Here is a 14,110-nt window from a genome sequence, read left to right as displayed (position 1 = left end):
AGGAGGGAAGGAAGTAGAAGGAACCTACAAATTAAAAAGAAATCTAGGTGATATATCAAGCATTTGCAATGTATGGATATTACTTGGATTCTGATTTGATCAAACAAATTGAAAAAACCATTTATGAAACAATTGGGGAAATTTGAACATAGACTGGATATTTGATATTAAGGAATTATTGTTAATTTTTTTAAGGTATGAATGATGGTATTATAGTGGTGTTATAGTATGTAAAAATTTATATTCTTTTAGAAATATATATGGATGAAATTATATGATATCTGGAATTGTCTTCTAAATGATCCTTGGTTTGGGCAGGGGTGGAGTATGTGAGAGTATATAGGCCAGGTGTGTTGGCAAATTATTTGTTTTAAAGGGCCAGGTAGTAAATATTTTAGCTTTTACTGGGCATATGATCTCTTTCACAGCTGTTCAACTCTGCCTTTGTAGTGTGAAAGCAGCAACAGATAATATGTAAACAAATGGGTATGGCCACGTTTCAGTAAACTTTGTAAATTTTATTTACAAACATAGACAGCAGGCTAGATTTAGCCCACAAGTTGTAGCTTGCTAACTCCTGTCCTAGATGAAACAGTGCTGTGAGGTGACAGTTGTTGAAGCTAGGGTACATGAACATTCATTAAACCATTTTCTCTACTTAATGTATGTTTGAAATTTTCCATAATAAAAAATAAAGTAGTCACCTTTGGATAAAATTATAGTAAAGGGAGTTGGGCCTATTCTCTTTGTTTTGTATACAACATTTACTAAACTTAACCAGAAAGTAGCTCTATCTAGAGAAGGATTTCTGTTTTGTTTTGTGTTGTCTTTTCAAGCTCTCAAAGAAGCAATCCGTTGGATTCTTGGATCTTAAAATGACAAATACACCTCTAAACCATTTCCAATAGTTTCTCTGTGTTCTGTGGCTCACATTATGAGTAATCAGTCATGTATTTCCTCATCTAGGCATCAAAGATAAAGTGTCTGACTGGGATGAGTTTCTGCGGCAGACTTTGATGGGAGCATGTAGTCCTCCTGTTCCACTGCTAGAGGGCGTGAGTATTACTGCATGCCGAATCAGTGTGGAAAACCCATTTAATCTTCCAAGAAATCTGAAAATTGGTTACTAATTTACCACTCTGAAGCAAATAAACATTCTTACTAGAGACATAGGCAAAGGTTTTTTAAACTTACCCTCAGAGGTTGCAAACTGGTGGCTTGCTCAGTGCTTAAAAATTTTCTGAATTAGTTGCTAACACATAAAAATCTAGTTTTCCAGATTCTTTTACACAGTTGGAAAATGAGGCCTTTTGAGGCTTTCATTCTGGAACTAAGCAGGGGTTGATTCTACTTCAGGGTGGACATTTGTAACTTCCATGCCAGGTGACTTGAAACCCCCTTGTCTTTTGCTCAGAAGACACTGGACCCATTGTATTCCTATTTCCTACCTTCTTCTAGCAGTCTTTTAAAATTAGTGTAGCTTTTGAGCTTATTAGTGAATATAGATTTCTTGACTTTGTGAAATGAATTTATTAGTTATGACATTTCAAAGTTATGTCTTGTCACTTTCTGTCATACTGGTAAAATTCTTTGTGGCATATATAAATGCAATATATGACGGTTCCAATTTCTCTACATCCTTGCCAACACTTGTTATCTTTTTTGTGATAGCTGTCCTAGTGTGTATAAAGTGGTATCTCATTTTGATTGGCATTTCCCTAATGGCTAATGATATTGACCATGGTTTGTTTTTTTTTTTTTTGGAGTGCTTATGGGCCATTTATGTATCTTTTTTGGAGAAATGTCTTTGCCCATTTTTAAATTGGGTTATTTGCCTTTTTATACATTCTGGACACAAGTACAGATCAGATATGATTTACAAATATTTTTTCCCATTCTGTGGTTGTCTTTTTATCATTTGCAGCATAAAAAATTTTTACTTTGACATGCTCCAGTTTATCTACTTTCTCTTCTTGTTGCTCATGCTTTTGGTATCATATCTAAGAATGCTTTGCTTAATCCAAGGTCAAGAAGATTTACCTCTATATTTTTGTCTAAGAGGTTTATAGGTTTAGCCCTTACATTTGTTTCTATGATCCATTCACATTCCCTTTTAAATCTTGATTGGCGAACACTCTATTTCAAGCTGTTATTTATTTTTTATATTCTGATTCATTTCGTTATGCTTAGCCAGGGCATGGCACATATTAAACACTCAGTAAAATTTGAAGGAATGAATGAAGTGATGAACAAATGAATTGATAAACTGTCCTGCTCTGCATTGACCGTGTTTCTGCTAATTTAACTTTCTGCTGTGATTGTGTTCCTCCATTTGTTCATATGTTCTTTTGTATAATATATCTGGGTATGTAAGTGTCACAGAGCAGTTGCTAATACCAACAAAATGTAAGGTTGAATATTAAGAAATGGTTAAGTGATAACTTTGTGATAACTTCAGAATAAGTGTTTCTTTTCTATTCTTTGGTGTAGTTTTAAATATATATCTAGATAGAGTTAAACTTTTCATTTCCATCAATGTAATCAAAAGCTTTTACTGTGTTCATTAGAACATTGTTATGAAATGAAGGCTGGGCGCGGTGGCTCATGCCTGTAATCCTAGCACTCTGGGAGGCCGAGGCGGGAGGATCACTTGAGATCAGGAGTTCGAGACTAGCCTGAGCAACAGCGAGACCCCGTCTCTACAAAAAATAGAAAAATGAGCCAGGTGTGGTGGCGCACACCTGTAGTCCCAGCTATTTGGGAGGCCGAGGCAGGAGGATTGCTTAAGCCCAGGAGTTTGAGGTGTAGTGAGCTATGGTGACACCACTGCACTCTAGCCTGTGTATCTGAGAGAGACCCTGTCTCAAATAAAAAAAAGAAGAACATTTTTATGAAATGAGTAAAAAAAATCAGAAACAACTGAATGCCATCAGTAGGTAAGTGGATAAATTATTGCCCATATAATACAGAATATCATAAAACACTGTAAAATATGAGAAAGATTTGTATGTGCTGTAGTAGAAAGATACCTATGATGTACTAAGTGAAAAACAAATTGAAAAGCGGTATACAGTGCTCCTATTTTTCAAAAAATAAGAGAGAGAGACAGATGGACAGACTAGCAGAGGTGGATATTGACTGTGTGTAGAAAAAGAGTGTATGCCAAAGTGTTTATCATGGTTTATCATGGTTCTTTCTTAGAATTGGGCTTATGGGGGACTTTGACATTTGTTATGTTTGAATTTTTTCTTTAATGATGATCATACTTGCTTTTATAATCGGAGATAAAGTAATGATATTTTTAAAATTTTTGCTAAATGAAACTAAACATAGACCTAGAGAAAGATCTATTAGAATAATTTTATTGCATTATTGGTAGATTTTCTTTAAGATAAACATTTTCATATCACTTGGAAATAATACTGTAAGAGATTTGTGTGATAGTAGACAATTCAATGTCACTGGCTTTTGCATGCATAGAAAATACAAAGACTGATTTGAGATCATTTAGAACTTGGCTTTTTAAATATATTATATTTACTTGTCTTATTTAATCATTTCACTTTTTAAACCTACAGCTCCGTAATGGGAGGAATCCTTTAGATCTCATTGCTCCAGGATCCAGGCTAGAGTGTCAAGCTTTCCGGGACTCTTTAAGCACTTGGATTGTTACTGTAGTAGAAAACATTGGCGGAAGGCTAAAGCTGCATTATGAAGGACTTGAAAGTTCTGACAATTTTGAACATTGGTTGTATTACTTGGATCCATTTCTTCATCATGTTGGTTGGGCCGCTCAACAGGGATATGAGCTTCAGCCCCCATTAGGTGAACAGTAATAGAACATTTTTCTTGTAACTATTACATTATTTTTATGTTATCATTAATACCTATTAGACTGAAAAATGTATTATTCCGTATATTATGAAAACCTTTACTAGTTTACCTAATAGAGATGTTACAAACATGTTTATATGGAATTGTTAAGTTAAGTGCCTATTTTTCTTTTGGTTTTATTGCTTTTATAATTTTCCACACATATTGATATATCTCATAGACTTCTGCCCCAACCCATACTGAACCCTCACCAAAATAAAATAAAGAAAAAATTCTCTAGGTAGCATTTAGATAGGTATACGGCAGATTGGATTCATAGCAAATTGTTGATTAAAAGAAATTCTAATAATATTAAAACTGGAGTTATTATTTAAATCAATTTGTACTTACTATTCTGTGCCCCAATTTGCGTGTTGTATTATATTATTTTATGTATTACAGCAAACCTTATGATCTTTACTGTAGGTATTTCACAAAACTTAACTGTCTAGACTCTGCACAGAGCAGAATGCTGAGGTTAAGGTGCAAGTTCTTTGAATGAAAACAGATATAAGTGTGCTTGAACCCTTTCCTTGCTCATCCCAGTGGAAAGTGACTTTTTTTGTTTATGTGAGTGCTTTCAGAACAATTAAAAAGTGTATAGGTTTTCTCATCATCTAAAGCATGCTGTCTTGTTTTATTAAAGCCATTAGACATCTGAAAAATGAAGCTGAGTGGCAAGAGATTTTGGCCAAAGTGAAAGAGGAGGAAGAAGAGCCATTACCATCTTACTTATTTAAGGTAAAAACAAAAACATGTGACAGATAGGTATTACTCTCCTTATAGCAGAGTAAAACAATTTGGGGAGGTGAAAGCATAACATAACCCCTGCAGTTAGTAAGAGTGCCATGACTTCTGAAAGATTAGAAGGTGTTAAGGCTAGAATGATGATCATCCTTGTTTTCTTCTAACAGTTGTCTTGATTTTCTCCCCAAGTTCTCTTACAGTAGTTTGAATCTTTTCTTTTCTACTCTTAACTACATAGCTCTAGCTTGTTATAAAATAAATTTGGGACTACAGGTTTCTACTTCCTGCTCCTGAAATCCGGCATTATGGCTGCCACTGTCCCCTGTGCCACTTCTCTCTCCCCACTGCCTTTCCTTCGGGGCCTCCTGCTTCTCTGTGCTCTGCATGAGAGCAGCAGCCTGCACACCAAGGGCGCCCTTCCTCTGGATACAGTCACTTTTTACAAGGTCATTCCTGAAAGCAAGTTCGTCTTGGTAAAGTTTGACATGCAGTACCTCTACAGTAAGAAGCAGGATAAGTTCAAGCATCTTGCTGAAAACTCGGCTTCCAGTGATGATCTCTTGGTGGCAGAAGTGGGATCTCTGGTTATGGTGACAAGTTGAACATGGAGCCGAGTGAGAAATACAAGCTGGACAAAGAGAGCTATCCAGTCTTCTACCTCTGCCTCTTCCAGGATGGGGACTTTGAGAATCCAGTCCCATATAGTGGGGCAGTTGTGGTTTGTGCCATCCAGCACTGGTGAAGAGGGCAAGGGGTCTACCTAGGTATGCCTGGTTGCCTACCTGCATATGACGCCCTGGCTGGGGAGTTCATCAGGGCCTCTGGCGTGGAGGCCCAACAGGTACTCTTGAAGCAGGGGCGTGACAACCTCTCAGATGTGAAGGAGACAGACGAAGTAGGCCCAGCAATACCCAAAGATCATGGGGAAGATCTTAGACCAAGGGGTGGACTTCCTAGCATCAGAGATGACCGGGATCACCAGACTGATAGAAAAGAACATGATGAGCAGTGGAAAGAAGGAGGAGCTCCAGAAGAGCGTAAACATCCTGACTGCCTTCCAGAAAAAAGGGGCCAAGAAAGAGGAGCTGTAAAAAGGCACACTAGGGTTTTCCAGGGTTCAGTGGAGGTGGGGAGGGGAGACTTAACCTGCTGGCTATAACACCCTTGTGGAATATAAAGGGGTGGTGGAAAAAGTGATACTGTACCAGAATTCTGAGCCCTGAGTATGCCTGGACATTGATGTTGATGTGACCATGCTTGGGACATCCGTATAGCCAGTCTGGGGGGAGCTGGAGCACTTACACAGATGGCTAGTGAAGTGCCCCTCAGAAGGAATTGGTGCTATAAAGAGAAGTGTACTACCCAGATCCTTGACAGGTGTAATTCTGATCCAATTAAAGTTTCACTGTTTTGGTTAAATGGACCTGAAGCCATTCAGTTTTCTTTTCCAAATTATACATCGGCCTATGCATATGAATATTAATTAATTAATTTGTTTTTACCTCCAGATAATCCCACGTTGTGTTCTGAAATGTAGAGAATAGGAGCACTTTCTTTGGTTTTGTTTTTACCCAAAAAGTTTTTTCCTGTGAAGAAAGCTAAACAGTTCCACTATTTTAATCAATTAGAATAGTATTCAACTACATGTAAGTATAAAATGAATGCAAAAATACTGTGTTTTTATCCCTTTTCGTGTTTGCGTTACAGGACAAACAAGTTATTGGCAATCATACGTTTGCTGTAAATATGAAATTGGAAGCAGTGGACCCCTGGTCTCCTTTTGGGATCTCTCCTGCTACAGTTGTTAAGGTAAAATGAACATAACTCTCCCTATTGGTAAGAATCCTTGTCAGGGTGACTAGTTTAGAAAATTGGTGGTGTTTTGATCTTCAGACTCTACTAATCTAACCTATTTTTCCTCTTAAGCTGTGAGGCTAGAATTACTTCTGTATTTGTATTATCCAGTTCTCTGTGGCCCATTCCTTCTTGGAGCTTAGTAGTCCTAGCCAAAGCAGACAAGGGCCTGGGCACTAGAGTAGTGGGAGACATGTTCTTTGGAGCAGGCCTAGCTGTATATAGGTGAAGGAGATTTAACTGGTAGGTAGGCCACGGTATCTGTAAAGTTGGAGGCAGGTAATGTCATTAGTGTCCAAACAGGTGCACAGCTCATTGAGATGAGGAGATGCATGGGGATCAGGCAATTAGTGTTACAAGATCTGGTAGTAGGATGACTCTAGCCATGTGCTCCAGATTCAGATTTTAATCTTTTGAAAGATTGACAAAAGTAAGGCTCAGGATGCCATGGCTCACACCTGTACTTTTAGCACTCTGGGAGGCCGAGGCAGGAGGATCGCTCAAGGTCAGGAGTTTGAGCAAGACCAGCCTGACCAAGAGCAAGACCCTTTCTCTACCAGAAATAGAAAAAATTAGCTGGGTGTGGTGGTGTGCACCTATTCTCCCAGCTACTCAGGAGGCTGAGGCAGGAAGATAGCTTGAGCCCAGGAGTTTGAGGTTGCAGTGAGCTATGTGACACCACTGCACTCTACCCAGGGTGATAGAGCAAGACTCTGTCTCTAAAAAAAAAAAATAAGGCTCTTGTTGGGTAACCACAAGAATTGAGCAGGTTATCAAAGCCTACTTACTCAATCACTCCAACTGAGGCATTAGGGAGTAGGTTTCAGTTTAGGACTAGAGTAGAAATAGAACCAAAGTTGAAAGTAGAACCCAAAGTTGAATGTGACTATGGGAATAGTCACTTGGATGCTGAATCATCTGACCTGTTAAGATTTAAATTTTCCCTGTCTTAGAAGAAGATTCTCAGAGAAAGGGATTCTGAACCTGCAGGTGGGGTCAGAAGGCCCTATTTGGAGTATGAAGGGATGTGGGATGGTAAGAAGTCAGAGGAGGTTCAAAAAATTCTCTCTTTGGCATTTGAATCTGGGCTAGCTAGGATCTGAAAAACTAATACATGCTGGTGTAGTTGATTCCTCACTAAGCTTTAACTAAATTTTGTTTAGAGACTAACTACTTGGGTTTGAATCCAGGTTCTGCTTTTTCCTGGCTTTGAAGCCTAGGGCAAGTTATTAAATTCTCTTCAAACTCATTTTCCTTACCTGCAAAATGGAATTGGTAATGGTACTTACCTCATTAGATTGTTAGAAAGATTAAAATTGAATTGATACATGAAAGCATTTAATTAAAACAGTAATTATATGTTTATATATTATCAGTGGTTCCCAACCTTTTCGACACCAGGGACCAGTTTCACGGAAGAAAATTTTTCCACACTGGGGTAGATGGGGGAGGGAGGCAGGGCTCAGGGGTTGATGCCAGCAATCGGGAGTGGCTGTAAATACAGATGAAGCTTTGAAGCTTTGCTTGCCTGCTCCTCACCTCCTGCTATGTGCCACCCCCACACCCATTTCCTAAGTTTCATGGAAGATAATTTTTCCATGAACGGGCAGGGCAGGGGGTCGGAGGGTGGCGGAGATCTCCGACCTGGTCCCTGACAGACCACAGCCCAGAACCAGTCCACAGCCCAGGGGTTGGGGACTGCAGTATTATATGACACAGAACTAGCATTTACTGAGTGTTTAGTATTATTACTACTTCGGGACTATGAACTTTTGTAATGTTTGGCCGTGCCAAGGGAGAAACACATGTATATGTGTACATGTATACATATACACACATACTCAGTGTACATATACATACATATGAAACCATTTGCCTGTTTTATCTGTTAATTGCACACACAGGTGTTTGATGAGAAGTACTTTCTGGTGGAAATGGACGATTTGCGGCCTGAGGACCACGTGCGGCGATCCTTTGTATGCCATGCCGACAGTCCTGGCATCTTCCCTGTGCAGTGGAGTCTGAAGAATGGCCTACATATCAGCCCCCCTCCGGGTGTGCATTCACTGTTTTCTGAGTTGTTACTGGAGAGCTTTTTCTTGAAATAAGATGTGTCAGATGGCATTGCCTCGTCCCTCTCCTCATGCCCTAGCCTGTCCCTAACATTTTAGGGGCCTGAGACAAGTATAAATGAATTCCATGTATTTACATATTTGAAAGTTATAAAATCAAGCTAAAAAACTGTTAGTTAAAGAGAGTATGTTCTGTCCTTGTACTTTGATACAGATATCTTCATAACCACCTAGAAGACCAGGTTCCAACCTGGGTTCTGTGCTGGCTCCTTAGTTCATCCCATCTTATGTCTGTGAGGAGGTCACAGGGAGGTGGGCCAGGATGCACAGTGAGCGTTGAAAGCTGGCTGTGAAAAGAGGCCATAGGGCCAAAGCTAGAAGGTAGATTATTGATAATTCTAGGTGTCTGGGCTTTATCATGGAAGAGGACTCTTCAGAGGGAAGTTTGTGGTCAAGAGAGGGACTCAGAGAACCTGTAGGTAGGAAAATAACAGATCATTTTCCTGGCATTTGCAACTTTGCAAAATATAGGTCTTTGACTCTTTTATTAAGACTCTTAATTATGACATAGTTGAGCTTGACTGAAATTTTTAATATTTTTAAATTTAGAATATCTGGAAAATGTCAGATGTTTATGATTTTTTATATTTGCAAATCAGGGTATTTGATTGGCAGTTTATATGTACTTTATTAGTAGGCTTTCTAAATGGTGACTACTAGAACACTGGGCTGGAAGTACTCTTTGGTGTTAAACTCAGAACCTTTTGTCCTTCATTCAATCTTCATTCATCCAACAAACATTTATGGGATGTTTGCTGTGAGCCTAGCATTGAGCTTGTCACTGGGGAGACAAAAATAAATACTACCCAGTTCCTTCAAGGGGCAAATAGGGGAAAATACTAATAGAACTTCCCAGGTTCTCCTCTGTCAGTGAACACAGTGTAAGAGTACCTAGTTGGAGGGTGTGGTGGGGAACATGCACAGAAGGAAGTTCTTGCTTTTCAGGAAGGCTCTGGACATCCCAAGTTCTTTATCTTGCTTACATTTAAGTGAAAAAGAAGAAACAATTGTTAAAGATATCAGAGCTGTCAGCATTGTTACAGACAGATCAACCATCTTTGTTAATAGAAGAAAGGTAGTAGATTATGTAATTGAAAACGTCAGGAATTGAGGTGGGGGCAGAGGGACAATGCGGCTCCAGTCTCAGGTGGGCAGGGAAGGTGACTGCAGGGGCTGTTTGGCTGTGGGAGGGCATCGTCTTGAGCAGCCTGCTTTGTTGCCTGTGAGACATTACACTCTGTGGAGGCTGAGAGCAACTCAGACACTGAAGACAGTTGGGCCTCACTGAGTTCCTTGTGTGCAGATGCTGCTGAGTCAAGGCAGTAGATTGGAGATGCTGCCATCAAGATCCTTGGTAGACTTAAGTGGGGAGTTAAGCTCAACGTTTTTCCTGAAATGGATTCATGATTGCGGTTATAAAAGCTTTGATTCTGTAGTAGGACATGAATCTGAAAACAATGCTGACAGCATTTTATCAGTAGTAGCTAAGACACTAAGGAAATAGCTTTATCAAAGAAAAGTCTTTGTTGATTAACTAGTAGTATTTGCCATCACTTTTCCTCAGAGCCTGAGTCCTAATAGAATTGATAATAAGACTGCATTTATACATATACAGATCAAATCCAGTTGTAACTATCTTAAATTCTTGTGGCAAATTGCCAGCAACTAATCGTATAAAAACAAGGCTCAAAATAAATGCCTTGTTTGAAATTTAAAAGTTTTAAAATTTATCCAAAGAATTTCATTGTATTGTTATAGCTTGACCGGAGTTGTTCTCTTTTATAAAACTAACAATGCTTTGAATTTACAGAGTGCTTTCTACCCTCTCTAAAATGATCAAAGTCCTCAAATTAGCAACATTGGAAGTTGTGGGTGGATCTCTGGGAGAGTAGTAAAGCCAGGCAAGTAGGTATAGTGTGAATCATTGTTCTTTTATCCCCACCTAGGCTACCCAAGCCAGGACTTTGACTGGGCTGACTACCTCAAACAGTGTGGTGCTGAAGCTGCTCCCCAGAGGTGCTTTCCTTCGGTGAGAACCCCTTGCAGCCCCCACGGCCACTGCTTCAGGGCTGCCGTCACTGCTGTGCTTCTCTTGCTTGTTACAGTTGTTAACTCTGAAGGGAATCATCTCACTCTACCCAGATGAGCACCTTGGTGATTCTAATAAAATGTTCCAAAGAAAAGTATACTTCCTACAGAAGTTAATCATTTAGTTTGCTAATTAAGTTAGTTTTATAAGTTTATCAATTTAATTTTTCTTAGTAATTGAAATCATAGGAATTTGAAATTTTATTTCATAATTATTTTTGATGATTTAATAATATGGGGAAATGTTGAAATATTAAGTGGAGAAAAATTATTGTTTATTTAAAAACACTTCTCTCCAAATAATACATGCATATGGTTTAAAGGGCCAAATAGCAATAAATGGCTGAGAATATAAAACAGCAGTTCCTACCCAACCCCTTTGCACAGTCTCCTTTCCCAAAAGTAACCACCTCCTGTTCTTCCCACTGTAATTCCAGCATTGTCCTTCGGTTTCAAAATAATAAGCTGCTATCTTTTGAGTCATTAATTTTAGGTATGTTTCTTATTTCTATATTATGGTAAATGAGCCTTTAGGTATTTTACATTACCTTTCTCCTGTCTTGCCCACTTCTTTCTTTAGAGTTATATTATAATTTTTGGTTAAATCTCAGTTGAGTTTTTACATTATTATATGCATTCAAATATTATTCACAGCTGAGCACTGCAGTATTTTATGATTGTTTCCTTTTTTTACTTGTCCTCAGTTAATGATTACCTTATTTTTCATTTGCTTAATTTCTTTGTTTCTATTGCTAGGTCTTCCCACACCTCCCAGTAGTGTCTCGTTACTGTCTCCACAGAAGCAGTCATACCAACAAATCTGTCATTCCTAACATTTTTCTTAGAGGCATCCTTCATAGCAGCCTCCACTCTCTCTCCCTGGATGGGTTGCTCTCTAGGCTTGCCATGTAGCTGTAATCATGGAATTGCCCTTCAGTGTCATCCAAGGAATTGCCCTCTCCCCTTTCTCATGATTTGGGGCCCCCTGTTTTATATGTCTCATGGCCCCCTCTTTCTTGATTTAATTCCTTGTTTTGATGGAGCCCATCTCTCAGGAGCTTCCGGTAACAGAGTGCAAGGGAGGTAAATTTTTGTAGACACTGTGTATTTGAAAATGCCTTCACTCTACTAAATTCATAGTTTGGCTCAATATGGAATTTTAGTTTGGAAATTATTTTACTTCAGAATATTGAAAACATTGCTTAGTTGTTTTCTAACTTCTAGTGTTGCTGTCAAGAAGTTAGTTGAAAGCCATTCTTATTCTTGAAATTTTGTAGATGACCTGCCTTTTTTTCCTCCCTGGAAGGTTATAGAATCATTTTGTCACCAGTTTTTGTGGTGGTGAGCCTTGACGTGGGCCTGTTTTCATCCACTGTGCTGGGTTCTCAGTGGACACTTTCTCTGTGAGGGTCTCAGACAGACCCTCATGCCTGTCTGTGCTGGGAAATTTTCTTGAATCACTTCTTTGATTTCCTTCCTTCCATTTTCTCTCTTCTCTTTCTGGAATTTCTTTTGTTGTGATGTTGGCCCTCTGAATCAAACCTCTACTTTTCTTACCTTTTTGTCTCCTGTTTTCTCTGTTTTTGTCTTTTTTGCTTTGTTTTCTGGAAGATTTCCTAAACTTTCTCTTTCAACTTTTCTTTTGAATTTTTAGTTTTTGATATCATGTTTTTCATTTTGTGGAATTATATTTCTTCTTTGAATCGTTCTTTATTTTCAGTAGCATATTCTTCTTGCTCTAAGGATGCAATGGTTTTTCTTACCTCTTAGAAGGATGTTAAATAACACCCCCACCCTATCCAACCCCCAAAGTTTTCTTCTTGCATAATCTCTGCTTTCTCCAAGTTGCTTGTTTTGTCTGTTTTGGTCTCTGGCCTTTATCTCCTTAGATATCTGGCAATTCTTGGTTGTTGCTTATATTTAAGAATGGGGGACTAAAAAAGCTGATTGAAAACTCTAAACATATGGATGGGGTTTATCAACCTTAAACTTTCCTATAGGATGAGATCTGGCTGACCAGTTGTTGAGGAAACCTAAATCCAAATTTTTATGTGTCTCTTCTTGGGCTTGTCATGTTATCATAAAAAGTCTCTTCTAGTCCTCTGCCTGATAGTAGAGGTGAGGGCTGGGCCTCTCAGCATTCCATATGGTAACTCCTGTTTTGGGCACCACATGCATGCCCTCAACAGTTGCTCGTGTCCTGCCCAGGGATCTTATGTCTTACACTGTCTAGAGGGTAAATTTCACCTTCTGTGGGGGAGAAAAAGGACAGTTGTCCTGGGGTATAGAGTGGAGGAGCCAATGGCCTAACCTAAATGCTTCTTGAATGTTTTCAGCAAATCCTTGTTTTAAATATTTCTCCTCCACTTCCAATCGCCCGGTACCTGTTTCTGCCAGTTCTTAGCTCTCTTTACTATACCTTTCATTAATATGCTAACTTAGTTTTCATACCCTATTCTAATTTTAGTTTATATAATTTTGTTGTTTCCTCTCCTGATGTATGCATCCTGTTAAGTAAGATTTGTCCTTAAAAACAAAAACAATTTTAGTTTTAGTTGGTTGTCAGAGAATAATGAAATGCAGATGTTCACTTGTTCATTTTGACCCAAAAGCTACAAATTTTTCTATTTTATATGACCCTTTCCTCCTGTTCATAAGCATTCTTTATCCTGACTGCCTTTTATGAAACACATATAGTTATGAACCAGGCAGTTTATTGTATGATAGGGCCCTTTATGAGAGCAGTAGTGAACCAGCAGTTGTTGAGAGCCATGTCGTTCAGGACACAGAACTTTAGATATCTCATTTCATTGATACTTTGTAGTAACCCAGCAAGATAGGTGTCCTCAACTTCATCTGACAGGTGAAGAATACATAGCTTGGGCAAGGTCATACAGCTAGCAGTAATGCAGGACTACCTGACCTGAAAGACCATACTGCCTATGACACTAAGAAGGGCAGACATTTTCTAAGAGCACAAAATACATTTATAGCTTTAAAGTAAACCTAGAGGGATTACTACTTGAAAAAGGTCTTCTAGCTGAACACATTGAGTTAATACTGAGTGTTAATCCAGTAAATGCATTCGAATCATTCATTTTCTAGTCAATTTCTGAGCATGAATTTAAGGAAAACATGAAGCTTGAAGCAGTGAACCCTCTTCTCCCTGAAGAAGTGTGTGTTGCCACCATCACTGCAGTGAGAGGCTCCTATCTGTGGCTCCAGCTGGAGGGTAAGTGCCAGCACTCCTGAGAAGCCTTCCTGTGGCTAGTCTTCTTTGCTCTTCCTCTTTACTCTTGTACCTGCAGTGTGGCTTAAACTTAATGGATTACTAAATAGGGATCTTGTCCAGAGACTTTAATTTTTTTTTTTTTTTTTTTTTTTTGGCGAGTCTGGACCCAAGTGCAACTGTACAC

At 38.8% G+C, this 14,110-nt stretch overlaps 1 protein-coding gene and 1 pseudogene across 1 annotated transcript in view; both read left to right on the top strand.

Moving 5' to 3' along the window:
- Positions 1-14,110, top strand: part of SFMBT1 (Scm-like with four mbt domains 1) — a 134,526-nt gene that overhangs the window by 100,554 nt on the left and 19,862 nt on the right. Inside the window, exons 5-11 of the mRNA XM_012640198.1 lie at positions 967-1,055; positions 3,579-3,825; positions 4,520-4,614; positions 6,328-6,429; positions 8,379-8,529; positions 10,553-10,635; positions 13,800-13,926. Coding sequence (XP_012495652.1) covers positions 967-1,055; positions 3,579-3,825; positions 4,520-4,614; positions 6,328-6,429; positions 8,379-8,529; positions 10,553-10,635; positions 13,800-13,926 — 894 coding nt within the window. The remainder of the gene's footprint in view (positions 1-966; positions 1,056-3,578; positions 3,826-4,519; positions 4,615-6,327; positions 6,430-8,378; positions 8,530-10,552; positions 10,636-13,799; positions 13,927-14,110) is intronic.
- On the top strand, positions 4,926-5,711 carry LOC105805602 (annotated as a pseudogene).

This window comes from Propithecus coquereli, unplaced genomic scaffold, assembly GCF_000956105.1.
Source record: "Propithecus coquereli isolate 6110/MARCELLA unplaced genomic scaffold, Pcoq_1.0 Scaffold1, whole genome shotgun sequence".
Taxonomy (NCBI): domain Eukaryota; kingdom Metazoa; phylum Chordata; class Mammalia; order Primates; family Indriidae; genus Propithecus; species Propithecus coquereli.
Note: the sequence above shows the minus strand (reverse complement) of the source record. Positions and strands in the feature narration are given on the sequence as shown.